Below are 27,664 nucleotides of genomic sequence, written 5' to 3'. Positions count from 1 at the left end.
CTGTGAGTTACTGTTGTATAGGTTATTTTTATTAGCACTATCTTGAAGTTATACAAATTTGTAAAAATACAGATGAGACGAGGAATCCAACTCGAGTCCCAAACTCTACAGATCTGAATCGGTTTTGTACCAAATTAAGGATGATGTTCCATTGCCGACAGATGTAGTGGAATGAATAGAATATTTAGTATCTTAAATCACTTGTAGCCGTTTGTTATTAGTTGGCTATTCGGCACACATTTAACTGCGAAAAATTTACCATTATTTTTTAATGCGCCCGGAGAGTCTCCACAAGTGTGCCCATATATCTGCCATTCAAATTCTAAGCTCACGAGACAAAAGAGTTATCGATCGATATGCAGGCTCTGTGTGGCCCCTGTTAGCTTTCTGTTAAATTTAAATTTCTGTAAAGTGCCCGCCACTGCGGTCGCTTTCACGGATCAGATTAGTCGTTGTCTGGATATTAACGAGGAAGGTAGTGATCGCGCATTAGTGTCATGCGTTATTTGCTTCGGCGCTGAGAAGTGTTTTGAAAACAGTTTTTGAAAGCCCGAGGAAGATCTCAATGGGTCAATGAGTCATCTCATTCACTATGCAAATAAGACCGGGGTTGCGCCAAACCTTTACTTAAAGACGATGACTCGCGGGGAAGTTAAGACGTTTTATTAGTTACTGCGAATGAATCATGTGTAATGCAGATCTGAAACCGCAGTTGCAAAGTGATCTCGACATCAACCCACACAACAAAAACATAAGCAGTGAAAACAAGTTTTAAAACATTTAACGAAGCAAGGTTAAGAAACTGCAGAAAACGGCGCCCACGGCGCAATCGAAAAAAAATTTAAAAAAAAGCTTTGTTTTAATGACGCCAGAACAGCTAATAAATTGATTGAATTGCATTTGACAAATGATTAATTTGAAATCTACATATATGCGACCTGTGACGTCATCGAAGTTTTTAAAAAAACTATTTTAAAATGCCTGGTGGGCAGATAATGAATATGCCCTAAAAGGCAACTCCCGCCGTGTCCACTTTTCTGTGAAGTGCTCGGATTGTGATACCATTCCCAAATACGAATTAAACGTATAGTTTTATTGCTGACCCGGCGAGTTTAGAAAATGTCGTGTAAGACGAGCCGATAGAGGCCCATGTTTACCCAACTCGGAACTGGGTTGGCGACAGTTTCCCCCAAGCACAGACATTTGCATCGAATTTAGGCGTACAGGGCTTCCGTTCCCCTCCAGAAGCGCTTAATATGCGTTTTTTATTGCCAATTACAATTAAGTAATCCATCGATTAGGCGTTATGCGGCATGTTAGGACCCTCCTCTGGAGCCCGCGCTCCAGCCTACTTACGACTGCAAAAACCGTGCGGCTGAATTCATTCGCTCGCTGATTTGGCTCCGCCCATCTAATTTTTGTATTCGTTTTCTACTGTTCGTGGGACACAGGGGCGTGGGCGCAGAGGGGCTTGAGTTGCTTGGACCGATTGGTAGGTGGTGATTCCTTCGGTTCAGGAATCCGTCCATCTAGCACACGAATTAGCTTTCGTGTGTGTTTCTGAGTTGATCTCACACATGTACTACGTACGTCCGAGTGTGTTTAATTAAATTATTTGAAATTACTGAATCGTGCGGAGCGGAGACTCTGTCTCCCCACTCCGGACACCCCTCCCAAATCTTTTGTTGTGCACACGATGTGGGCCAGTCAATTGTTTATGAAGTGCACAGTGGGTATATAGAGCACTGATCTCCATGTGGCAGGGGTATCCACTTTCGTGTTTTCGCTATTGCTCATGTGTCTGTGGGCTGTTCGCTTAAACATTTTTTCCGAATACAACTAAATTCTGGCGCTGTTGTTTTTTCGCGGATGCTTCACAAGCTCACTTCACCATGAAGTCAGCCCCCATCCACATCTATATCCACATCTGCAGACCCATCTCCGCACGCATCCATCTTAATTATGACTTTTTTACGATGACAATTTCGGGCTGAGCTTTGCAAAGTTGATTACACAAAAAAAAACTTCAGTTGTGGACTGTTGTCCCCAATCACGATCGCTGTTTTTCTGCCACTCCTAAGCATTTTCAAAGAATTTGTGTTTCTGGCTATTTCCCTTGTTTTTCCAGCCTCCAATTCAAGTGTAAACACAGCCGAACGATCGTCTGTTATTCATTAAGTGCAGAGAGAGCATTAAATTTAGCGAACAAAGTCTTTCGTTGCCAATAAACGGACTTTATGGACAAGTAAATTAGTTTATTGTATTTCAAAATCGCCCACTCCATGAAAATCTATAAGGTCACTATATAGCCGAAATGTTGGCACTCCATTCGTTCTGGCACGTACGTATACAACATGATAAACAAGGAACACGCGATTTTAATATTCCTCAGATATTTGTTTGAATCCGAAGCGACTATAATTATCTGCGCTGTTGCATATCCAGCTGTCGGTGTCGCGAACTCCCTTCTTTCCGACATTTTCCAGACTATCCCTCCGATCCCCTCTTGTTGGGTTTAATTTGGATTAAGTGACAGGCAGAAGAGAAAGCGAGAAAGAATGTTATCGGCGAGCCGAAGTTTATCTACCCTCTTGTGAAAATCAGAATATATTCTCGACTAATATTTGACTGGCATGTCAATTGTAAGCTGAAGCTCTGTAACTTCTCTATTCTATTGTGTTGTATTGAGTTATATATTGAGTTGTATGAACCCAATATGGTATTTTTCATTTATACCATTTTAACATTTTTGCTAAGAGCTGTGCACTTCTTCCGTTAAATGTTAGTCTTTGCTTGCTTGTTGTTTTTCCTGTGCAAACCTGATCGACGGGTTTTCTTTTGGCAGTCTCTAAGTGCATTCCACATCCCGGGGACATCGGTCCCCCGGTTCACTCGGCTCTTTCTGAATGGCGGTTCTGCTAAGTTTGATTACGCCATTCTGTCAACTGTCGCCTAAGACTTTGGGCCTGAGCAGGGCAAACAATAAAGTTGTTTGTCAATTGGTTTTACAAATAGCCTAGTGGCCAAATACGCAACACAAACAGAGGGGCCAAACAGTAAGCCAATTAGAGAAGATGATTGTGCGATTCTGTTTATCTTATCAGGCCGACCTTCCCACCTGGGGGGGGTCATTTACAAAACCCAATTTTTTGCCAAGCCAAAAAACTTGGACTGATTAGCCGTTTTCAACGGATGGGTCGGGTATATGTTTCCTGAATACCAATTCTTCGGCTGTTGATAAATAATCAGAAGTGGCGTATTCAAATTAGCCAGGTCTTGAGTGTGATTAGCAGATTTCTCACACATTTCAAGTATCACAGCGGTCAGTATCACTGTGGAAACGAGAATCCCCCAGAAGAAGCCGCCTTGAAATTTACGAACAAAGCCGCCTATAAATCTCACAATTTCGGCGCCCCCATTGCCTGAGTCGCCCCCAGGCTCCATTCGAGCCCCATCTAGAAGAGTTATCAAAGCGTAAAGCGCAACAAATTGATTGCTAATTGATACTGATGTGTCGATTATTTTATGATTATTCTTTATGATCGTTAGACGTTGATACCCGCACCAAACCTGATTCAAATTTAGTGGATCACTCCGACCGCCGCCACTGCTGGTACTGGGGGCTCCAGTACCCACGTCCACCGCCGACCTTGTCTTGTCTTCGCATGGATTGTAATAATTTAATAACTACACGGAGGAGCAAATTAAGACCGAATTCGGTACCACAGAAACCACTTAAGACGCTTTCTTTAATTGCCCCCAAAACGGAGATTTGGCTGTGAAGAAACCTGTAGGGCAGCTTTTTTCTCTCGCTCCGTTCCAGCCTCATGTCCACTCCATGTGAAAACCATCGTAGCATGAAGCGATGTCAAATGCCGTTTTTCGAGAGCTTCCAATTCCAACCTATTGTTTTTGACTTCCAAGGCCCTAAGGTCTAGTGGGGTCACAAAGTGGCCTGAGTGAGCAATGCGGGTTCTTGCTTCATTTTCAGCTTACGTTACTCATTCGACGCGAATTACCTGAAGTCCAGCCCACATAGACATTGCTCATCCGATCCGTGGCTGCTCTTTCTTTGCAGACCAAACCAATGGACTTTAACAACTGCGGCTTCATTGATCCGCAGGCCCAGCTAGCTGGAGCTTTGGCCAAGCAGGACATCCGACAGTTCGTTGCTGCCCTGGACAGCGGTGCCCTGGCCGATCTACAAGACGACCGCCATACCAGTATCTACGAGAAGGCACTCTCAACACCAGGTTGTCGTGACTTCATTGAAGCCTGCATCGACCACGGCAGCCAGGTGAACTACGTGAGTAGAGCAACAAGGAGTAGAGGTCGGACACCATCTAACCACAGTTCATCTTCACAGATCAACAAGAAGCTGGACAAGGCCGCAATCAGCTATGCGGCTGACTCTAGGGATCCAGGAAACCTGGCGGCTCTCCTTAAGTACCGCCCCGGAAACAAAGTCCAGGTTGATAGAAAATATGGGCAGCTTACTCCACTTAACTCACTTGCCAAGAATCTCACGGATGAAAATGCCCCAGACGTGTACTCCTGCATGCAACTCTTGCTGGACTACGGCGCCTCGCCGAATATCGTAGACCAGGGCGAGTTCACACCCTTGCACCATGTGCTGAGAAAGAGCAAGGTGAAGGCTGGGAAGAAGGAACTGATTCAGCTCTTTCTGGACCATCCGGAGCTGGATATCGATAGTTACCGAAACGGGGAGGTGCGCAGACTGCTGCAGGCGCAATTTCCGGAGCTTAAGCTGCCGGAAGAGCGTCATACCGGGCCGGAGATTGACATCCAAACTCTTCAAAGGACTCTACGGGACGGGGACGAAACACTGTTTGAGCAGCAGTTCGCTGAGTACTTGCAGAATCTCAAAGGCGGAGCGGATAACCAACTAAATGCCCACCAGGAGGAATACTTCGGACTGCTGCAGGAGAGCATCAAGAGGGGCAGGCAGCGAGCCTTCGATGTCATTTTGTCCACTGGCATGGATATCAACTCGAGACCAGGCAGGGCCAACGAGGCCAATCTCGTAGAGACGGCCGTGATATACGGTAACTGGCAGGCGTTGGAGCGACTGCTTAAGGAGCCAAACCTGCGACTTACTCCAGACTCCAAGCTACTAAATGCAGTAATCGGCCGTCTGGATGAGCCACCGTATGATGGCTCCAGCCACCAGCGCTGCTTTGAATTGCTCATTAACAGCGATCGCGTAGACATCAACGAAGCTGATTCCGGACGCCTGGTGCCTCTGTTCTTCGCTGTTAAGTACCGCAACACGAGTGCGATGCAAAAACTCCTGAAGAACGGTGCCTACATTGGTTCTAAGAGCGCATTTGGCACACTACCCATCAAGGACATGCCACCCGAGGTTCTCGAAGAGCACTTCGACTCGTGTATCACCACAAACGGAGAGAGGCCTGGTGACCAGAACTTTGAGATCATCATCGATTATAAGAACCTAATGCGCCAGGAGAGAGACTCCGGACTCAACCAGCTGCAAGACGAAATGGCCCCGATCGCATTCATCGCCGAGTCGAAGGAGATGCGCCACCTGCTCCAGCACCCGCTGATCTCGAGCTTTCTATTCCTCAAGTGGCACCGACTTTCCGTGATATTCTACCTGAACTTCCTGATATACTCGCTTTTTACCGCCTCCATAATTACCTACACGCTCCTCAAGTTCCACGAAAGCGATCAAAGGGCTCTTACTGCATTTTTCGGATTGCTTTCCTGGCTGGGAATCAGCTACCTTATATTACGGGAGTGCATCCAGTGGATAATGTCTCCAGTTCGGTACTTTTGGTCTATAACGAATATTATGGAGGTGGCTCTTATTACACTATCTATCTTTACCTGCATGGAATCCAGCTTCGACAAGGAGACGCAGCGCGTCTTAGCCGTATTTACCATCCTACTCGTCTCCATGGAGTTTTGTTTACTAGTGGGCTCCCTGCCAGTGCTCTCAATTTCGACGCACATGCTGATGCTGCGAGAGGTGTCAAACAGCTTCTTAAAGAGCTTTACCCTCTACTCGATCTTCGTGCTCACCTTCAGCCTGTGTTTCTATATCCTCTTCGGCAAGTCAGTGGAGGAAGACCAGTCTAAAAGCGCTACGCCATGTCCACCTCTGGGGAAGAAGGAGGGGAAGGACGAGGAACAGGGCTTCAACACATTTACCAAGCCTATCGAGGCCGTGATCAAGACCATTGTGATGCTGACAGGCGAGTTTGACGCCGGAAGCATCCAGTTTACCAGCATCTACACCTACCTGATTTTCCTGCTCTTCGTGATCTTTATGACGATAGTGCTGTTCAACCTTTTGAACGGTCTTGCAGTGAGCGACACCCAAGTAGGTCTATCGCCATTCGTATTATTTCCCTTCGCTAATCCCATTTCCGGCGTTATTCATTATCTAGGTTATTAAGGCTCAGGCGGAACTGAACGGAGCCATTTGCAGAACCAACGTCCTTAGTCGGTACGAGCAGGTTCTCACTGGCCACGGACGCGCTGGGTTTTTGTTGGGCAACCATCTCTTCCGCAGCATCTGCCAACGTTTGATGAACATCTACCCGAACTACTTAAGTCTGCGTCAGATTTCCGTGCTGCCGAACGATGGAAACAAAGTGCTTATTCCAATGAGCGATCCCTTCGAAATGAGGACCCTTAAGAAGGCTAGCTTTCAGCAATTGCCCCTGAGTGCTGCAGTGCCCCAGAAGAAGCTGTTGGATCCACCGCTTAGACTTCTGCCCTGCTGCTGTTCCCTGCTCACCGGAAAGTGCTCCCAGATGAGCGGCCGGGTGGTCAAACGGGCCCTCGAGGTAATCGATCAGAAGAACGCGGCGGAGCAGAGGCGGAAACAGGAACAGATCAACGACAGTCGACTGAAGCTGATCGAGTACAAGCTGGAGCAATTAATACAGCTGGTCCAGGACCGGAAGTGATGGAGAATGTATTTTGGTAGCTTTAGTATTTATGAGACTAATCAACCTTTTAGAACGATTTGCATTTAACATTCAGTTTAAAGAGCCGAGTTAGTCGGAAATTGTTTTTATTAACATACGAGTAATGAAATTGAACAAAACCCTTAATAATTGTCAGTAAGTAAGTAGTATATAATGGTTATATAGACAGTAAATATTGTATAAACGAATATCATTACTGTACTATTTGTACCCGAGTAAATATTTAATTTCAAATGTTAGATGTACGCTTTTTAGAGTTTTCATTTAGTTATTCGCTTTACTTAACCATCTTTTATTTTGATTTGATATGATTCGGTTCAAAATGTGTGTTAGTCACATATTATGGTTAATGAGCTCTTAATCTTTAACTTTTTTGTCTTCCTTGTCTGTAATAATTCCTTTGTTTAAGCCAGAGCTGAACTGAGCGTAGCGGACCAAATCGAATTACACGGGCGTAAAGAGCTAACGAGGCAATCAATGGCAATGGAAAACCGACTGGAAACTTATGCAAGCTGTGCGGTCATAATTTGTTAACAATTTTCAGCCTAATTATTTGTTTTTTATGATTTCCGACAGCAAGGAGTAAAAAGCTTCAGGCCGTTTTATGGAGTGAGTGAAGCGCATGCATCGATTAAGCTAAGCTAGAATACAAATTACTACTGGGCCTTAGTTTGGTTACTCGACTTGATAACGCTCTTGATTAGCTGTGGCTGTTATTGTTATTGTTAGAGGACTAGGACTAGGACCTTTAAAGCGGCAAATCAAAATAATTGACTTAGTTCTTGGAGCGTTTTGGACAATTGTACGACTTGTTATTCGGTTTAAGTGGTGTTATGCGACTTATTCTGCTTCTAGTAGCGTGGCCGATGAAACATTAACTCCTATCTTTCGTATATACTTTAATCTCAACAATGTATATATATAAATAAAATCGTGTATTCTGTAAGGCATGCCTAATTAAACCAGCCGTATTGCTAACTATAGGTGTATATTTGTGTACTTCATGTGGTTTTACTTCCTGCATCCTGCATCCACCTATCTCTCCCAAGTCCGGGAGATTGTCTTAATGTCTTGTCTGTGTTGCGTGAGCTCTAAATGCATAGGATTCGGTTCTGTCTTCGCCTCCAATTCAGGTTCGCTTGCTTCGTACTGCTATCGACTTGACTGACTTGAGTGGGACCAAAGCCTCATCTACTGCGATTACGATTATCTAAGAGTTAAGTTTGTCCTTGTATTCCCAGATTCTGTGTGAGTGGCCTGCCTGCTGTTATTTTGAGTATTGGTTTCGGTAACGATGACTCGAACTTGCGTCTCTATAATTGAATATGCATCATTTTTTTTATTGTCGTTATACTCTATGACTAAATTAAACATCCCACATCATAGCATCGCTCCGACTGGTCTCGCCTCGCTCTGTAATCTGGTTAATCGATTTCTGTTGAAGAAAACTAAAATAAAAGCATTTCTCTTTTTTTTTGAGCTTTTAGTTTTTTTGTGGTTGGAATCAGGTTCTATTGCTATTTCGTTACCATTATCATAATCGTTTTTCGTTTATGTACAATCGAATACGAGTACGTACCAATATTAAATATCACTTAATTGACGAGTGTTTGGTTTCTGTCTGTTTTTGGTTTTGTTTCCTTGTTAACAATTCTAATTAAAATTATGACCTTATTTTTTGTATTTTCTGTGTAAAAATTGCAGTTAAAATCACAATTAAGTTGTTGTGTGTTCATTTGGTTGTTTGTTTCTGGAAAAAACGTTTTAGTTGGTACCATAGAATTTCAACTTACTATCAATCGCTGTCTGATTGTCTGTTGTTAAGTTATGAAAGTAGAGTTAGAGTAGCAAAGTGCCCTGAATGGCGCGGGGGTGCATAAGTTATTCGGGATTTGTTAATATTTTCCCACTCGGAGTGTACGTTATTCACTTCTTAACTTTTTTCCTGTTCGATGTTTTAACTTAATGCGATCACAATGGAGACTTAAAAGAGAGAACAACACTTAAAAAGTAACAAAACAAGGCGAGTTTCTTGGAAACTTGGCCCGTCCTAACCATTCTTAGTCGTACAATAAAGTGAGTGTAAATTGTAAATTATTTTGCTAAAATAGAGTTCATGTGGAAGCTTGTTGGTTGTTCATTGTATAGGAGACCAAAATTGTTACGTCCTGCTTTTGATTTGCTATTTTCGACTGTACTTATCGAAAATAAACTTAAAAACTTCATCTTCGTAAACTTCTTCTGACTGGTACTTATGTGGACTGCTGATTGATTACGGATTAATTTGGGTCTCGATAAGAGTGCAGTGTAGTGTGTTAATCCCGACTGGGATTAGGATTGATATAAATATGTAAGTGCGTTGAGTACAAAATCACTTGACATTGTTTTTGGCTTAGTTATTACCAAAGACCAATATAATCTCTAAGATGCGTATCGGCCATGCATTGGGGATGCAAAAAAAAAAAAAAAAAATGGTATGGCGCTACGCATCTTCGTATTTTAACGTCTTTGTTATTACCGTTGGATGCACACGAGAAAGGGAGATGTGGATGAGGGAGGAGCCATAAGATATGTACAATACAATATAATAATAATCAAATCTACTAATACTTCGCTTTTGTACTTCGAACAATCGGTAATGGATAATATTCGCTATCGTAATCGCATTTGTAATCGGCAATCTTTGCGCTATCGTAACGAAAAACCTTTATAATTACTTCAATAAATTGTATCTAACTAACGTCATAGTCTGTAACTATAGTATTAGCTCATTAATTTAAAATACTTCCTTTGGCATATGTACAAAATGTATTTAGATACTATTCACATATACCTTCCGTATATGCAAGTCGATAATTACGAAACAAACACTACAGTTATGAGCCTAGATCTAACCGCGATAGTTAGTTACACATGTAATGTATGCATGTGATGCAAACCTCTACGTATTGTATAGTTCAAAAACAACCTTCGAAAATGTGGCAGAAAGTTGGCCCACGGCAGGAGAATAGAAGGCCGTGCCTTGCCTTCATTGCCTCACTTGTGGGTCAGGCATTCTGACTACAACTAAATCGGGCAGTAAACTACCGACAAATTTGCTCTTCCTCAATTCTGATTGTGACATTAACCATGATGATGGCGATTCCGACTCATTCGGATTTTTGATTAGATTCGAGTACTACAACGGTTTAATGCACGTTCTTGTTAACATAGTTAATATTGATTTCGTCCTTAAACTGATATTGCATGTATAAATTTGAATAGCTTCGTATCTGTATATGTGTATATATGTATATCGTATAAAGCGATTAATATATAACTATATAGGTTATCGACTATGATAACAAAGAGGCGGGCCCCATGCCTAAGCCTAAGAAACTACGAGTTCTGACACAAATGCACTCAGGAATCGGCAAGGAATACGCACTCAGACCGAAGGTTGTCAGCTTGTACGCCGCGCCGAGGGTGCGGCTGCCGATGCCGCCGACGACGATGATGAGGACGAGCAGCTCCTGATGCTGCTGGTGCTGCTGCTACTACTGCGGCTGCCACGGCTGGAGCGTTTCTCCGAATCCCGCAGAGGAGTGTTGACCGGAGGTCATCTCTGTCTGTCTGGAAGTGATTCGAACTGCGCTGTCTCGTCCTGTCCATTCCCTTGGTCATCGGTGGCTTTCTCAGGATTATAGTCGTAAAACACCTGCGAAGTATCGCCCTGGACATTCACATCGATTGGCGCACCCACATCATCAATCGGTGCTGAGCTGAAATCGCCTCGTGGCGGGTCCTTCGGACTGTCCACCATGATCTGAACTGTGGGCATCGCGCACGTGTCCATTGAGCTCTCTACCGAGCCCGTTGTGATGCGTATCTGAGGCGGCGGCTGCTTGCTAAGCATGTCCAGGCCGACACCAAAACCATTTCCGTTGCCGCTCACGGACGGGCTGCTCTCATCCTCCTCCTTATACTCTTCGCTCTCGCGGTGTACCAGTACGTGGACCAGAGTTGCGTTGTCCGGACGCAGGCTCAGCGAGTGCGGATGCGTCTGTTGCTCTGGCGACGGCCTGGTGACGATCACCTCGGGGGCTGACGCCTCAGCTGAAAGGGGGCAAACGGGGACTTTAGTGGGCTGATCGGTCGAAAGATAGAAAGTACAATTCACACATACAGACAAAAGCGTTCTTGTTTACTCTTAAAGCGCTTTGTGCTGACAAACCTCTTTCTAGGGGCGGTTTCTTGCGAATGAAACTAGAGGCGCGCTTACGTGATGGAGCCGACCCACCCCCCACCGCCTGGTGTCGGTCGCTGTCGGAGGCGGAGGTGGCTGCTGGGCCACACCCAGTGGCTGGGGCGGTGGCGGTGGAGGAGGCCGTGCCGGAGGTGGAGGCGGAGTTTGAGGTGGTGTTGGTCGTGTTGTTCATTGCGGCTGTCGTGGGTGAAATGTACGCATTAGTGTCAGGCAATCGTGGTGGCACAACGCACAAGTACGAAGGTTGTGTGGACAGACAGGTAGGTCAGATAGACGAATAAATATAGATATAGATATAAAGAGATCGCAGAGAGTAACAGTTGATGACTCAAGAACATAAGCTTATAACTAGAAATGCAAAATACTGTTTTCGATGGAATGCATCTGGATGGAGATAAGCCACAAGAGTGAGGTTGATACTAACTGAGATTCAGAGAGTGGTGCAGATGTGGTTCGAGGTGCAGGCCTTTCGGGCGGTGCCTTTGTACAGGATTATATACAAATAGCGCAAGAGTCGTGAATAGTCTAATAAGTGATGGTTGTTGGTGGTGGGTTGTTAGGTCGAATGGAAAGTGGGTGGGTGAATAGGCACTTGTCAATAATTACTTTTTCTATGTACTGAAGGTGAGGTTAAGCTGTCATCGACAGCATCCTGATGACGCAAAAAGAAATTATAAAAGCTTCGGCGACGACTTGCTCTAGGCGCTTCCACAAAAATGCTACCGCTAATAATAGTAATAGTTTAGTAGTTGGAATAACAGTAACAATCATAAGCATAAATTTCATTTATCTGGATGTAGAATGTTAGGTTTAGGTCAGTTCACATATAAAAGTCGAGGATTGTTTCGTTTCAACGATAGCTGCAATTTTTTGACGAAATAACAAAAGAAATAGGGAAAGCTTTCAACGCTAAAAAAGCTGTACATCATTATCAATGGCGATGAAATCTATTTGGTATGTGATTTTGTCTTAGAGTTCCAATTACCTCGTGGCATGTTTGTTAAGCTACATTTAAACTAAATGAGAATACTTATAGATAGCCAAACTATCTTAACGATCTATATAAGGGCAAGCAACCAATCAAAGCTAAATCAAATGGCGCATTCACGTGTTCATCGCAAATTAATTTTGGCGAGACAAGTAAGGTCGGAATGGGTGGATTTACGGATTGGATTCCAAGGAAATGCCGCTACTTACAAATGATATTAATATTATTGTTATAGACATTTTTGATTTATTTTAAAGCTGAAATTACTGTGAGTCTTGTTTTGATAATTGTCGACTAATAGTTGAAAAGAGTTGCTGTAGGGAGCTTCTGACTGCAAATGAGTTTTTGACAGACTGCTTTCGTTCGCAGAAATGAGCTGAATCGAGTTGAGGGTCGAGTTTGGATGGATATACTAAATAGAGTAGGTATAAAGGACGAATGATTCGAGTACTGGATAGTTGGTACTGTTAATACATATACTTAATCTATCTGAATATACAAGGATTGTGGATGAGTTATAGTCGAGAACTTAAAACGTAGTTGGTAAGATTGCTTGTTGCTTTTGTTTTAATACTGCTATTGAAGTTGTCTGTTGTAAGATTTAAGATTGTACGTAAGTAGTAGGTTATAGAATGCCAGCTAAGCTAAGCAGCTGATGACTGGGAGATTGCCTTTACCTAGATAATTCAAGCCACTAGGCTGCGAGCCACTTCTGAGAACGGCAGTGACCATGTCTGCGAGCAGGGACTCATAGTTTAGGGAGATACAAGAGGATTTGCTAGAAATAGGGCTTAAGTTCATATACACTGTAGACACACAAAACGTTAATTTATCGATGCAGATCGACGGTTATGTTCTTGTTGCATGTGGCATGAGCATGGAAAGCCTTTCGTTTTCGTCTAAAAATTGCATTTCAAATTCATCGCAGCCATGAAACATAAACATACATGGAATGGCTACGTGTCAGTATGTGTGTTATTGGAGTGTGTGTAATGAGTCGGTGTGGTTGTTTTGAGTAAGAGGAATGGGTGCTGCTGGATAACTACCGTTTGCCCAGCTCGTCGTTTTGCTGTTTTATATCCTTGACTACTTCGTCGGCACCTGAGACGAGCATCAGAGGCAGGTTCAACCAAGGCCCAGCTAGTTCGCTAAGATCGGATGCATCCGAGGCACGCGACGATTTTCGAGACGAGGCTCGACTGGAGCAGGCAGTGCCTCGACGACTCACCTGCGGAAAATCAAATTTGAGCATATTCATAAGGTCTACACTATATCTATGTACTCACCTGAAGGTGGAAGAAATTTAGGGCAGAAAGTTTTGATTGCCATCCACCAGGGCTGGAGGTTTGAGTGGCGCTGTCCCCAGAATTGGAGCGTTCCTTTTCCCGCTTGCGCCTGTGAAGAGACACAATAGGATTAGTAACTCCCAAATATCAGATAGAAAGTTCGCCGGAGAATGCTAGAGTGAGATAATGGGGCTGTTGTGGTAAATGTAGTACCGCAAATATTCCTTCCAGCCCGTTTGAATGGTCTTGGCCGCCTTTTCCTGGCGCTTCCAGATCCGCGTCGACGAAACAATTTCCAATTCTTTGCGCGTTGGAAACTGTTTCTTGAACTTGACATCCATTTGTTCCTGCAACTGTTTGAAGTTATCGGTCTCCTCGACATGACCTAGCACGTGCTTAACGAGCGCGTGCAAAATGTCGAGACAGTGTATTTTATTACCCTTAGAAATGGGTAGATTAAATGACACTAAAGCGACATTATTGGGCTTCGAGATGCCCAATGGTGGATCGAGAGAGGCAATAAAATCGGACAGTTGCGAGAAGTGTATAAATTGGGTGGCATGTGGATCGTATCTGCAAGTAAATCAGATGGAATAGTCAGCAGTGTTCTTTGAATTGTTTGCCTGGCAGCTTTTGGCGAGATCCTACGGCTAGGCCTACTGTCAGAAGAAAACACATACTTTGACCAGCGAATATAAAACATTTCCAGATCGTCCTCGACGATGCCGATCTCCTCTTCCTGGTGCGCCTGATTGAAGTTTTCCAGGATAATGGCAATGTACATGTTGATCACAATCATATAGCTGATGATGATAAAGCTCGTAAAGTAGGTAATGGCTAGAAGCGGGTGACCGCAGTTTCCGTTCGTGTGCCCATGGATAAATGGGTCGCAGTCGGGCGGCTGTATCATCAGGGACTCAAGTACGTCATTCCACCCGGCTGAGGTCATCAACCGGAACAGTAACTGCATGCTGCGCCCGAAGGTCTGGAAGTTCACCATGTCATCGAGAGCACCTTGGAGCTTGACATTTCCGAACAGCGACATGCCCAGAATTGCGTAGATAAAGGTGATCAGTCCTAGCAGAGCTCCGATGTTAAATAGGGCGGGCAGGGACACTACGAGAGCGAATAGCAACTTTCTGATCCCCTTGGCGGCCTTGATCAACCGCAATATACGCCCAATGCGGAAGACGCGGACCACCCGAAGTAACGTCGGACTAATGGGCAGGTCTATCATGATGTCTTCCATCAGAATCCCGAAGATAGAGGCCAGCACCAGAAGGAAGTCGAACACGTTCCATGGCACTGTGAAGTAGTGGTAGCGCAGACCGACAATTTTCACAATGGCTTCTGCGGAAAGGAGATCATTTAAACACTTCAATATATAAGCAGCAAATTATTTCAGCGACTTACCTAGACCAAATACTGTGGTGAAAAAGGCGTTGCTCACTTCCAGAATGAAGAAGACTGCATGAGGCTGATCGTAGTGCTCGATGCCCATTGTAAGCATATTTAGAAAAATCAGTACAAAGATCGCGATCTCGAACCTGCACATCACAAAAGTGGATAATTAATTACATTTTTGTTTGACACAATTAAACATCGGTCTAGCCGAACTCGCGGTGCTTAAAAAAATTCAGAAAGACGGGGATTATGTACAGGCATTTTGAGGAGCACCATTATAAGTAGATTCATATAGTTAATTAGTTCTAATGCTAACTATGTTTTTCATGCTGGTTGTACATAGAAAGGCGAGCTATTAAAGGGTCGGATCTTGAGGCCAAAGGACTGCTACTCGTCCGATAGATAGAGCATGCCTAGAGTGTGGAGGGTCTGATATTTCGAATAGAATCTATTTCAGTCGTTAAGTATCATAGCAAAATGTGCTCTACAAAACTTCAAGGGGTATGCATTTGAATATAGTATACACAGATTAAAAATACAGAAGAGACATTTTTGGCGGTGCTTGCTTGAGACAAGCACCGGTTCTGACCAAAAATGTCGGGACTTTCAAGTGTTTAAATGAATTTTATCACCAAATCAGAAACATTCTATAGATGTGTTGTGGGCCTAACCTAAGCAACTAAGCTTTAGCATACAAGTTGGTACAAAAGTACAAAAAGAGTTCATAGAGGACAGAGTCAGACTAACAGTAAGTACAAACTATAAGTATATATACGTAATTTGCTGTTCTTAGATTGAGATTGGTTGGATCAATGGTTGATTGACGGGTTTGTTTACCTTCTCGAATTGGATAAATCATAAAACATAGCTAAAAAATGATTTATAGGTCGCTTAATAACTTTCTGTGGTTTCTTTCGTCCCAATTTTTTCATAGCCGTGTAATAGTGTTTTTGAGATTCGGTGAGAAACATTTCCAACACTCCTCCTTCATACTATAAAAGTGATGAGAATAAAATGAACATTTAATTATATATATACAATCCACAGTTATGTAACACACTAAGCAGTATGCAAAAGATATTTAATGAACAACTCGTCACAACATAGCAACACAATAACACGGTTAAATTTACACATTATGACGGCGATTCGAACGGAATACAGCAATTCAAATCAAAGATGGATCATAGATGGTTAGCGTTTGCACAGGTGATTTAAGTGTGGTTGCAAAGAAGCTGACCGGGCAGGAGCATAGGCCAATGGGCTTACCTTCTTCTTAAGCATGTTAAAGTTATCAATAATAACTCCAATGAATAGATTCAGTGTGAAGAACGATCCGCACACAATAAATATAACAAAATAAATATACGCATATAGGTTGGCTTCCCGCTGCGGTTGCAGGTCCACTCCACGAGCATCAACTGCGTCGGCCATTACCTCCATCCAGCCCTCGAAGGTCGCCACTTGCAGAAGGGCCAAATAGCCCATCCCCACGTGGTCGAAAGTGATCTTAGAGTTAATCCACGTGTAGTTCTGTTCGATGCAGTCCCACTTGTCGTTAACCTCCTGGAATATGAAATGATTAATAATATCTCAGGTGTTGATTGATGTGAAGCTGCATCTGAACATCCACCAGAATACTTACAGTAATCGGCAGTAGCTCGCCCATCTCATTAACGCACTTAAAAAATTTACCACCAAAGAACTGAACACCCATTATTGAGAAGATCAACCAAAAAACCAAACAAACCAAAAGAACATTGAAAATTGATGGTATTGCATACATGAGAGCGTTTACTACAATCCGCATTCCTTGCCACCTGGAATAGAAATGATCGATGAAATGCCAGCAGCAATAACGTGATGGACACATGTCGTCTCAACTATGCCGGGAAAGTGCCAAGTGGTCGTGGTCAAATGGTGTATAGATGGTGGAGTGGAACTTATCTGCTTAGTCAACTATTTAGCTAGCTTATTTCCAACATATATACATGTTTTTCTTTTCTATTTCTACAATAAACGAAAACTACAGATGCAAAGGAAAGGTCTATACTTCAACTACAGACTAAAGGGACGAGGACAAGGACGGAGGCGAGGACGATGCAATGCGTGTTCTACGAGTACGTATTTCTATTCGAAATTCATAAAGAAGACGAGATTGTATTAAACACTGCACACGGCTTGGATCGCATCGCTCGGTCTGACCAACTCCTCCCCAAAAAGATAAAATAGATCAGTAGTGATAGAGAATGAACGAGAAGTAGTGACGGAAGTTCCTACGCAGATAGCTTTCTTCATCGGATGCACGTATGTCTGAGAAGGTTGTGGTGCAGCCTATCGGGAGACCAATAATTGGTCAACTTACCGAGAGATGGCTCTCAGCGGGCGCAAAGCTCGTAATGTGCGCAGCGATCTTAGGACCTTAAGGTTTTCATTCTCTTCAATAAGCAGCGAGAATACTGATACCTGGACGAGAACAAGTTGGTTAGAAGTGTCCGACCAAAACATTATTATTAATGACACTTACAAACACTATGATGAAATCAAGTATGGTCCAGAAGCTGGTAAAGTACTTGGAAAATCCGAGGGCCAGCCACTTGAGGATCATTTCAACGACGAATATCAGACAGAAGGAGAAGTTAATCCAGTATAGAACTCTTTTTAGCGTCTTGTTCTTGTCCAGGTTAATGTCCTCGAAGCAGAGCGTGATACTTGACGCAAAGATCAGCACCAACACAAACCACTCAAAGGCCGGAGTATCGACAACCGTTAAGACAGCCGTCCTCACGCGAGTCCAGTGCTTGGCGCTCTGCGTGTCCATGCAGCTCATGAACCAGGGGCAGCGAAAGTAGAAACTGAAAAAAGTCAGAATTAGAAAGCGCATGAGGGAACGCTAAGAAATACTTACTGGTCGTAGCACTTCTGAGGAAAACAGTCGTCAGGCACCTTGGCGGCCTTTGTGGCCCCGTAGCTCGGAAAAGTCATGGGATCATTGTAAGCTCCCTGCGAGTTACGTCTCCCACCGACAGTGAGATCGTCTACGTAGGAAACCAAACAATGCCATGGTTTTTCGGTCAGTCGCGTAAATGCAGACGGCTTCTGGGTGGCATCTGGCGCCGTCGACTGCGACTGCTCAGTCTTTTGGGCCATGGCCAGAGCCAGGGCTGAGCTTGCGTCTGCCGCTCCCGAGCTGTGCGACTCGGTGCGCGCTGACTGGAAGGATGCGGCTTTGTCTAGCGTCGATTGTGGATGCTCCATGCGTCGCCGCTGCCCAGCCATTGAGTGAGCATGCGCCTGAGAGTGGGCATGAGTGTGGGCGGGAGTGGGTGCTGCTTGAATGCTTGTGGCATGAAAGTGCTGCTGGTGCTCGGTAAGAGCAGCCAGCGGCGGGGTGGTTTTTAGCGATGAAATTTGCGCCAGTGTCGGTGGCTCGATGCTCGATTTTAAGGAGGTAGGCGGAGTAGCAGGAACGGCGGGTGGCGTGGCCATGCCCAGCTTTTGCTTCTGGATCAGGAGGTTTTCGTACGAGTTCGTGCTCTTTAGAGAGAGGCTGTCCAGACGCAGCTGGTCGGGACCATGCAGAAACTTGCGCGGCATCTTCTCCGACTCAATGCGTAGCGTCGAGATAGGCTTCTCCTCCTCGGGTACTTCCTCCACGCGCTCAATAAGGGAAAGACGCTTGAAGCGATCAAACTGCACAGTGAACGGATCGACCTTCCGCCTGAGAAAGGGTGATTGATTAGGTTGCGCCTGGCTGGCGCTGGTGGCTGCGACTGCCATGGCTTCCATGGCCACGAAGGGGGCGTGGATTTGATCACAGATTTTGCGTATCTCATTTGAGATGCTAAAGTCCTCATCGATCTTGCGTTGTTTTTCTAAGCTGCGACGCTTCAGTTTTACGGACTGACGCTGAGCGGCTGCGCTGACGGATTGAGAACGTCGTGGTACGCTTGACAGGTCATAACTGTCGTACGGGTTTAAGGGGAGCACTACCTCATCGGCGGCCGAGCGCTCGGAGGCTCCTGTAATGATAGCAATATGCTCCATAATGGCTTTAGTGGCTTCATCGGCCGCCGGAGAGGGCTCTGAAAGGTTGGAAAGTTTGCGCTCTAACGATGTGGTGGATCGTTTGATCTCTTCTAGTTCTTTCTCAAAACTCTGAATAATGTTGTCAAACTCTGAGTGCTCCACCATAGTTTCGTTCTCAGGCTGTCCCATCTGACTAGAGGGTCGGCGGGATCTCATGACATTTGAGATACGTCGCAGTTTGGTCCCCTTTTGCAGTTCCTCTTCCTCCTGCAAGAACTGAAATAGTTCCTTTTGGTCGCAGTTGAGCAGTTCCTCTCGCAAATTGCCCTGCTGAGACAGCAGTTCATCCTGTTCAATAGACATGGAGTTCAGGGACTGGCCGCTTGAATGTCGCCGCATCTCAGCCTCTTCTGACTTGAGCAATGATCGCTGAGACTGCCCACTAGATTGGGACAAGCGATCCAGTGACTTTCGGTAGCTTGGCGATCGCGTCAGCAGGGACTTCTGGTACTTAAGAAAGGCCTCGTCGTGCTCTTCGCTTCCATAGCGCCGTGATGAGTTGTCCTGCAGTGAGTCCCCTCGGTTGAAGGAACCGCAGCCGCTCCGTTGATCGTTAGCGTACGGGTCTGTATCGGTTGAGTTGTATTGGCCCAGCAGCTCGATTGATTCTGTGTAGGTAGCCTCCTCGCGTGAATCGTACTGTTGGGTACTCACTCCCGAAGAGATTTGGTGCTGCAGCCGGCGCTCTGCTTGGACGAACGGAGTTAGGTTTTGACAGGTACCGTTTCCATTGACAGAGGAAAATGAGCCTCCAGTGGTGGCCATCATAGCACTTTCATAGGTAGGTGGCATCGAGTCCGAAGTGGGTGGCAGTGGATGCGCCTGTAGCTGGATCTGCTCTGGCAAGTCTCCCGTATCATCATACTCAAGGCCATCGACTATCGTATGCAGCCCGTCGTGCAGGGGGATCTGAAAGCCAAAATCGGATCCAGAAACTGGGCGATTCATAGATTCCTGAGAAAGACATAGGCTAATTACATTGTTCAAATGTCATATGTAAGACTTTACCTGATAGCTTAATCTATGAAACTTGGTTTCGGCCAGCACACCGGGCTTGTCACCTCTCTCCAGACCAACTGCAGCCTGATGGGAGAGAGTCTGAGCATGCGCCTGCTGGGCGTCAAGTACGATCTGCTGGAACTTTTCCGCAAACTTTCTCTCCTTGCGATCCTTGCGCTCTTGTCTCTTCTTACGAATCAGGTCGCGCACTCGTTCAATACTCCTTGCCAACTTGGACTCCTCGCCCACTTCCTATTTGCGTCAGAGATGGCATAACATTAGAACACAGCGAGGCCCAAAGGTGAAACTCAACTAAAGAGTTCGCTACATATTTATTTTTGAATAGACATCAATATTGATATTATACAATTGGGGATCCAATGCATACAAAACTGAATACGACTTATACTAAGGGCAGGCAACATAAAAAATACAACGTACATATATAGCCTGATCGACTTTTTACTACTCTATACGTAAGTATTTACACATACAGTATGTCTGGATTTAGATATGGATTGGTTAACGCAAACGAGGCAAGCAAGTTTAAAGAAAGTAAGAAGTTTAGTTAAAAGAATTACCTTCTTCTTGAAAATCTGTTTAACGTTTTCAGTGTATTTAAATTGTTTAAATTTCGTTTTGATTGGGTTTAAGATTGTGTTTAGTGTTAGGTGTTTTTGTGTCGCAAGTTAGGATTTAAAACGCATTGTGCAGAGTTGACGACAGAAATTCGGTTAATTGGAATACGCTTTAGTGCATTTTAAAAATTTGTTTTACATGTAGACCTACAAAAAGACTTAAGCGAGGTCTGTTCTGAGTCTGAGCTGAATGCGACTTAAGTGATTGCTGATTTTGTCAGAACAAACATCGTGGAAACAGTGTTCGGAGGGGGCCGAACTGAAGAACCCAGCAAAGGGTGTAGGTAAAATTCTCTTTGACTCCTGTGCTGAGTGGGGTTATTATAGTTTTGCTTAAATAAGAGTATGAACATTTAGCACAGTTAGTAACACAATACAGACAGCGATTAAATTTAGTAGGATTTTTAAAAACATGAAAATAATAATCGGTTTTGCTTGCGGAAACAGAGGAGTGCCATAAATCGTATGGTGTATAATTCAACTGGAAATTCAATTGGGGGTGACATCGCGCGATCATAATAAAGCTAAGATCTTACACTCAGAGACACACAAATACCGAAAACCACATAAAGTGCAAGACAAATTCAAATCATACATTAATAGTTCGACCAAACAATCGATCATCTTAACCATTTTAATGGATTGTTTTATGACACGGGAGAGATGATCCCTCCCCCATCGGGTTTTCGAGACATTCGGATTTAGTTATTAGGTTGTTTAAGTACCATTTCCGGTACACACATAGACATATAGACATATACATTCACGAACGCTAAGAAACTGGGATCAAAATATAAGCATTCGGAACATTTGACTTGCCTCTTTTTTCGACTTGAGCTCCTCGGAGTTAAAACTGTTGAGCAACAAGGCCAAGAACAAGTTAAGCACCATAAAGTTTCCCATCACTAGGGTCGGCAGAAATATGGCAAAGCAGGTGGAGGCTCCTTGCTGGAAAATAATATCAAATTTAAGTAATTTTCAGTTATTAGTTATTAGCCGTAGGGCCATACCTCTTCTTCGGCTCGCATGCAATCCCAAAGAGGCTCGATCCATTCACCGCACAGAATGCGAAAGATCATCATAAATGAGTGAAAGAAGTCATTGAAATTCCATCTGTTCAAAGGTATGCATATAATTAATATAAAATCTTTCTCAGATTTGCTTTTGGTCTTGCCTTGGCACTGGATCTGGATCAAATTTCTCGGGCGTATAGTCTTTGGAGAACAATTGCATGCCGATGACAGCGAATATGTAGATAACTATGACCAAAATGAGCGTGAGGTTGCCAAGAGCGCCGATCGTCGAGATTATAATGCTAAGCAGCACTTTCATTGTAGTCCACGATTGAGCCAATTTTAATACCCTTAGCTGGAAAATTGAAATATGAAAATCCGAAATTGAAAACTAGGTAATGTCCTCTCACCAATCGCAAGCCACGCAAGACACTCAAGCCATCAACCAACTCAAATATTATATCCAGCAAGCTCGCAGTAACGATAAGAAGGTCGAAAATGTTCCATCCGCAAAGAAAAAAATCTTTAGAAAGAGCCATTAACTTGACAATGCACTCAAACGTGAAAATTGACGTAAAGACCTTTGAGGGCAAGAAAAAATTAGGTTTATTCTGGTGGTCGGGAATGTTACACTCACTTTGTTTCCCACATCCAGGGCGTTGCGGAAGCTTTCACTCATCCCGTGGTGTTCCATGGCCAAAAAGGCTGTGTTTAACACGATGCAAAGTGTGATGGCCAGCTCGAAAAGGGGATCCCTCACTACTTTGTATAGACAGTTTTGAAACTGTAGCCAGCTTTCATAGTCGGTGCACCAATGAACGCAACGATCACAGTTTCGGTCGGGTAGGTCATCTGAAATGGTGATATTTGAGAATAAAGTGTCCATCCAACCAAACTTATTTCTTACCGATCACCACCACCTCCGAAGAGAATTCCTGGTGCAGGGCGTACACATTGTGGTTCTTGATGCGGGCAATGTTTCCATTACATTTAATAAGGCGTACTTCGCGTGGGGAGAGAGCAAGCTCAACGGTGGACACGTGCCCCATATCGTTCGTCGTATCTTGTTCCTCGTGATCGTCCACTACCCCAGAGTCGTCCTGCGAGGACTCGCGGTTCACGCCGCTGGAGTTGGAGCTCGGCTGACCGCTGTTGGCGATGAGCTGGCCTTTGTAATCCGAGGGGTAAAGCATATTAGGGTTCTTTACGCCCATACCGGAGTCCTGGAAGCTGATGCGGCCCTTGGGCGTGGGGGCCATTGGATTGTTGCTACCGCCACTACCTGATTTGGCCAGCTTATGCTGCTGCTCCATCTGCTGGTACTGTTTTTGAGCTTGCATAGTAAGTGCCGAGGGGCGTTCAGTTGCGCTATGGCGGGGACTTGGTCCTGGACTGGGGGTGGCCGAATGGGATTTGTTGTCGTCCCCGTTGCTGCCGTTCCCATTGCCGTTGGTGCCACCTTCCTTCCCCCCTTTGGTTTTTTTTCGCCTAGTTTTTTTCTTGCTGTACGATGCCAAGAGGACTCCTTTCCGTGAGTCGATCTTTTTTTTGTTGTTCTTATTTAGTTTTTTTACGTTGAGCACCGAGGGATCAAAGCTAAAAGTAGAGTCATCCCGGTGGTCCAAGAGATCCTTCTTACGTTCCTGCAGAGCCATTAAAATTTTAGTATTGCACCAGATAAAGATTTGACGGACTCACCTCGTTCGTTATCTCCGCTTCCTCCTCGTAGCTTAACGCCACTACAGCCAACATCAGATTGATTAGATAAAACGATCCAAAGAAAACCACCACCGTAAAGAAGGAGACGCTCATAGGACCACATGTTGCCAGCACCTTGAAGAATTGTCCCTGAATTAGACCCCCGCATCATAAGGAACCTCAGAAACCAACCATGTTATATACATTCTCCCAGTAGTCGAGCGTGATTAGCTGGAATGTCGTCAGCATGGACCACATAAAGTTGTCAAAGTTGGTGTAGCCGTGATTGGGATTCTCGCCTACGCAGAGGCACACGTACTCGAAAGGACAGTGGCGGGCTCCAGTTAAGTTACCACACAGCACGGGCAGTTCATCCTCGTCATATAGCCAGTTGTCGGTGTCGTTGACCCAGCTAAAACGAAGAAAAACATCGATTAGATCGCACTTCTGATTATAAAGTCAGACTTCTTGCACAACTCACATCTGCCAGTCCGTGTGAGAGACGTTCGTCCAGTCGGTGGGAACCTGGCGCACGCACTTATTGCGCAGCTCGCCCATGTAGACCTGGAGGGCAAAGAGCGCGAAGACCATCAGACAGAAGATGGTCAGCGTCATGACCTCCGCCAGCTGGCGGAAGGAGTGCAGCAACGCGTTGATGATCGTCTTCAATCCGGGCATGATGGACACCGTCTTGAGGGCGCGCAGCACGCGAAAAGTGCGCAGCCCCGCCAGGTTGCCCACCTCCATGCCGATGGTGGCGTAGCCACTAGTAATGACCACGAAGTCCAGCCAATTCCACGGGTTTCGCAGATACGTGTACTTGTTGAGCAGAAAGCCCTTGGCAATAATCTTTATGACCATTTCGATAGAGTAAATGGCCAGAAAGATGTACTCCGCCTCTTCCACGGTCTCCGTCATAGCCAGGAAGATGCAGTTGAACAGAATGGTGGCCATGACGCAGTAGTCGAAGAACTGGTTGGTGGCGATGTAGACGCAAACGCGCCTTGCTGGGCTCCATGGGTAGAAGAGGAAGAGGCTCTTGGTGCCCGTGAAGCGATGGATGTAGTTCTTCCGGAACCGCTTAGATACTACACAGAAGGTCTGGAATTTGAAAAAAGCGCGCTTAGTACAGGGTGCTGTTTGGGAGAGGATTGCTGTGCTCCAGTTGGAGCACCCGCCAATGTGGTCTCAAGCGTTCCTTACTCCCCATTTCCTTCCCACTTGTTTGGCGCTGCACTACCTCCAATTAGGCAAGACTTTCTTGTAAAATCACATTAAAATTAAATCGGATATGGCAGCACCAGAGCGCAAAGTATGTGGCATTGCTGCCAGGTGGCAGTCCTAGCTGGCAGCGCCACTATCGATACGCAGCTATCGCACCAAAGCAACCCTTCGGCGAACTGTCAAATAGCCACGCGAGCCTAGCACGCCGACTTCCGTTTTATATTCGTTCTTTCGTTCTCAAACCGTCGTCCAGACCAGAAGGAAAATGAGAGCTAAGGTAAATTATTGTGACAATTAAATTTTCCCTTTCAAACATAGTGAGTTAAACGCGAGTGAACAACAACTAACAGTGATTTTTATCGTTTGCAGTGGCGTAAGAAGCGTATGCGTAGGTTGAAGCGTAAGCGCAGAAAGATGCGTGCAAGGTCCAAGTAAGCGCAGCAGCATTGCCCACTAAATGGTGAGTTTATCCGCTGGCCGCAGCCTCTGGGAGCACCCTTTCCCAACCCAATCCATTTCACCATTTGCCTTACGCGAGGTTTTAATCCAAATCCCCTTTTAATTTCAGGAACTCTTGATTGATGCTAACACCGAAACGAAAAACGCCGACTGGGTAGCCCTAAAATGGTGGCCCTAAAGTAATTTTGCAAACCAGTTTTCACACAAACGTACATGTGCATTTTAAATTCACGTAAAAATTGATTCTAATAAATTACTAGATTTTCGCCAAGGTTCCACAACTAAATCATGCGTTGTTAATAAGAGTGAAAGAAAGAGAGCGGTGAGAAAAGGGCAAGCGTGCTCTTTCGACATAACCACATTCGCGAATCATGTGTCTATATGTGCGTGAGCGCGAGAGCACGTTTTGCCAAAAGTGTTGCTGTTAAGATTACAGATTTTAGCCACGTTACCCATGGATTCCATGGCGATGGATGCTTATCGGCCACCCGGCGGATTGGATCCACTTGGTGCCCATCGGAAGGCCACATTAAACATTGATCAGCTCAAGGCAGGGCAATAAATTGCCTACAAATCGGCTAATACGATTATTCAAGGCGCAGTCGGTTGGAGGAACTGCCTCCGACAGGGGAGCGCGTGTCCTGCGCCCGTCATGCCGTTCCGCTCCTGTCCCTTGGCCATGTTCGGAAAATCGATTGGCTTGCCTCCAAAGGGGAGCAACGAAAAGTAAACCTTAAGGCAGCCGCCCAGGCCACACTGAGTTGTTCATTAGCGCCCTGATTTCTTCAATTATATATGCAGATGTGCCTGCCGAGGATGATGTTTCGGCTGGCCCACTAGCGTCCGACCCCCCTCCAGACCACTCGTCTGAAGGTCGTTTGTCACTGTAATACACACATAAACGTCGCTCAGCCAAGTAAGCAGAAATTTTAATGAAACAAGCAGAATTTTCGATTGGGTGGCATTTTGCCATTTACCATTTCGTGGGCATGCCTGTAAATTTGCATGCCTTTCCAGTTTCCTGCCCGAAATGCTGTTGGTGGTTACGGCAAGCAGCTTAGGGATAAGCGTGTGTATTTTTAAGTGCCAGAAATGAAAAGCTGTGTAGAAGCTTGTACAGATTCCTGCAAACATGCGGCGTCTGTGTCTTATCGTGTCGCCGGAGACGAGCAGGCGGGCGTTGTTTGCCAGCAGATGGCCTTTAAAATGCAATGCAATGCACTTTGATTCTGCACCTGCAGTGGCTGTTTAAAAGCCATGCAACCCATTTTCATCGGAGACTAGCAGTAAGGGCTTCGGATGGGAGCCACTGGGTTAGTTACTCAAAGCAATGGTCTAAGAATGTTTGGTTTGCCTAGTTCCCAGGACACTATCAGAGATGAACAATAGTCACTGAGCGCGCCTAGTAGCACTGCCTTGGCTATTATTAAAATGAAATAGTCGAAAGTTTTAATTATTTAATACCCTGCATTATTTTCAGAGCATATTGAATTGAAAATCAAAAAGCTTATGAGACCAACTGTATTGTTTCTAAACAATCACTGGTCACAATACTAAGTTTCGATGACGCCAGAATTACTCGGAGGTACCCTGCAATGTAGGTGCTGTGCGAGTTGGCTGATTCTGTGAAATGGATTAAACAAAGCCCTGCGGTCAACAGATTGGGCAACCGGAGATATTCTGTTCTAACCAATCAGGAATTAATTATAGAATGTGGGACAACATTGCAGCACCCATCGCAGGAGTGACCCAGAAAGAGCGTCGAGATTCGCAAGGGGATGTTCCCGGACTGCAAGCGTGTCGCCAATAAGATTTAATTATAGATTGCCGGACTTTGTTTGTCTTGGACTTAGTGGGATGTCAGGTAGATCGATAAAACACATCACTCGGCGTCACAGGTACGCTCATCTTATCGCTCACCGTAACTCCCATTATAGTGCAGCCCCGTGGGCTGGCCACTTGCATGTTTATTCAGCCCAGTCCCAGTCCAGTTCGTCCGGCTAGGCCGCTTTTCGGAATTATTTCGCCACGACACGTGGCGCGAAAGCCGCCAAGTCTTGAGTACACTTGCATGTTCGCCTATAATTTGTCCTCTGCGGCTGCTGCGGCAGCGGCTCCGGCCAGTTTGTTTGAGTCACGTAAATACGGCTGTCAACTTTGCTGCCCGGAGCCCTGTGCATGACATGACCCATATTTCCAGCACCGAGTTCATGCCTGCACTAACACTTGGGCAGACGTGTTTGCAACTGTGTGTCCTTTGTTTGATGTACACAGTTCCAAAATTTATTCCCGGCTTTGAAATTTAACGAACGAACGGCATTTACCCTGATTTCCTTTTCGGTTTTCGAGGGCCGTTCTAGGCGTTTCCATTAACCCCAGTTTCCCTGAGCCAAAGTGCACTTCCACTTGTGCCTACAATGGGGCAAGTGCAGCGAGACGGCGGTATGAAAACAAAAGCAACAACAGCCGCGCGCCGCGTTCCATTTCCGCCGCCTGCACCTGCCACCACGAGGATTGCCCTACCATGAGAACACGGATCTGGGGTCTGGTCGCCTGCCTGTGACTTTTTAATTAGAGCCAATGGGCGGCCAAGTGAGGCGAGGCCGCGGATAATGAGGGAATGTTGAACGCGGCAGTACTCAC

The 27,664-nt window shown here is 45.1% G+C and overlaps 3 protein-coding genes across 14 annotated transcripts in view, besides 1 other annotated feature; 2 read left to right on the top strand and 1 right to left on the bottom strand.

Moving 5' to 3' along the window:
• The first annotated feature begins 444 nt into the window (after positions 1-444).
• On the top strand, positions 445-7,215 carry pain (painless). 3 transcript variants are annotated; one of them, NM_001274247.2, is made up of 4 exons: positions 445-475; positions 4,079-4,237; positions 4,970-6,364; positions 6,432-7,215. In NM_001274247.2, the coding sequence occupies exons 3-4, from the start codon at positions 5,000-5,002 to the stop codon at positions 6,954-6,956; spliced, it is 1,890 nt and encodes a 629-aa protein (NP_001261176.1). In that variant the 5' UTR covers positions 445-475; positions 4,079-4,237; positions 4,970-4,999; the 3' UTR covers positions 6,957-7,215. The 3 variants fall into 3 exon arrangements, with proteins under 3 accessions (NP_001261176.1, NP_611979.1, NP_001261177.1); NM_138135.2 differs by having other exon boundaries at positions 4,079-4,306; positions 4,367-6,364; NM_001274248.1 differs by lacking the exons at positions 445-475; positions 4,079-4,237 and having other exon boundaries at positions 5,124-6,364.
• Positions 7,043-27,664, bottom strand: part of NaCP60E (Na channel protein 60E) — a 30,064-nt gene continuing 9,442 nt past the window's right edge. For 3 of the 10 annotated variants that reach the window (NM_166696.5, NM_001274243.2, NM_001202078.3), the window contains exons 5-28: positions 23,820-24,439; positions 23,531-23,750; positions 23,339-23,473; positions 22,548-23,283; positions 22,278-22,492; positions 22,051-22,221; positions 21,802-21,995; positions 21,638-21,740; positions 21,447-21,575; positions 19,999-20,241; positions 17,810-19,944; positions 17,429-17,756; positions 17,267-17,367; positions 16,547-16,721; positions 16,171-16,467; positions 15,739-15,893; positions 14,911-15,044; positions 14,178-14,847; positions 13,711-14,070; positions 13,498-13,606; positions 13,258-13,439; positions 11,830-11,948; positions 11,143-11,400; positions 8,455-11,072 (exon numbers count right to left, since the gene is read on the bottom strand). In NM_166696.5, coding sequence (NP_726495.3) covers positions 10,576-11,072; positions 11,143-11,400; positions 11,830-11,948; positions 13,258-13,439; positions 13,498-13,606; positions 13,711-14,070; positions 14,178-14,847; positions 14,911-15,044; positions 15,739-15,893; positions 16,171-16,467; positions 16,547-16,721; positions 17,267-17,367; positions 17,429-17,756; positions 17,810-19,944; positions 19,999-20,241; positions 21,447-21,575; positions 21,638-21,740; positions 21,802-21,995; positions 22,051-22,221; positions 22,278-22,492; positions 22,548-23,283; positions 23,339-23,473; positions 23,531-23,750; positions 23,820-24,439 — 8,286 coding nt within the window. In that variant the 3' untranslated portion in view covers positions 8,455-10,575. Of the gene's footprint in view, positions 11,073-11,142; positions 11,401-11,829; positions 11,949-12,888; positions 12,990-13,257; positions 13,440-13,497; positions 13,607-13,710; positions 14,848-14,910; positions 16,722-17,266; positions 17,368-17,428; positions 17,757-17,809; positions 19,945-19,998; positions 21,576-21,637; positions 21,741-21,801; positions 21,996-22,050; positions 22,222-22,277; positions 22,493-22,547; positions 23,284-23,338; positions 23,751-23,819; positions 24,440-24,541; positions 24,604-27,664 lie in introns of those variants that run through there. The other 7 variants (NM_001259580.2, NM_001259578.1, NM_001259579.3 and 4 more) reach the window with 7 other exon arrangements.
• Positions 9,444-9,488: a mobile genetic element.
• RpL41 (Ribosomal protein L41) lies at positions 24,785-25,304 on the top strand. The gene is made up of 3 exons (NM_001014551.3): positions 24,785-24,839; positions 24,932-25,022; positions 25,131-25,304. Exons 1-2 carry the CDS (start codon positions 24,828-24,830, stop codon positions 24,995-24,997), a joined length of 78 nt encoding a protein of 25 aa, NP_001014551.1. The 5' UTR covers positions 24,785-24,827; the 3' UTR covers positions 24,998-25,022; positions 25,131-25,304.

This window comes from Drosophila melanogaster, chromosome 2R (assembly GCF_000001215.4).
Source record: "Drosophila melanogaster chromosome 2R".
In the NCBI taxonomy this organism is placed as follows: domain Eukaryota; kingdom Metazoa; phylum Arthropoda; class Insecta; order Diptera; family Drosophilidae; genus Drosophila; species Drosophila melanogaster.
This window is presented reverse-complemented; position numbering and strand designations above follow the sequence as displayed.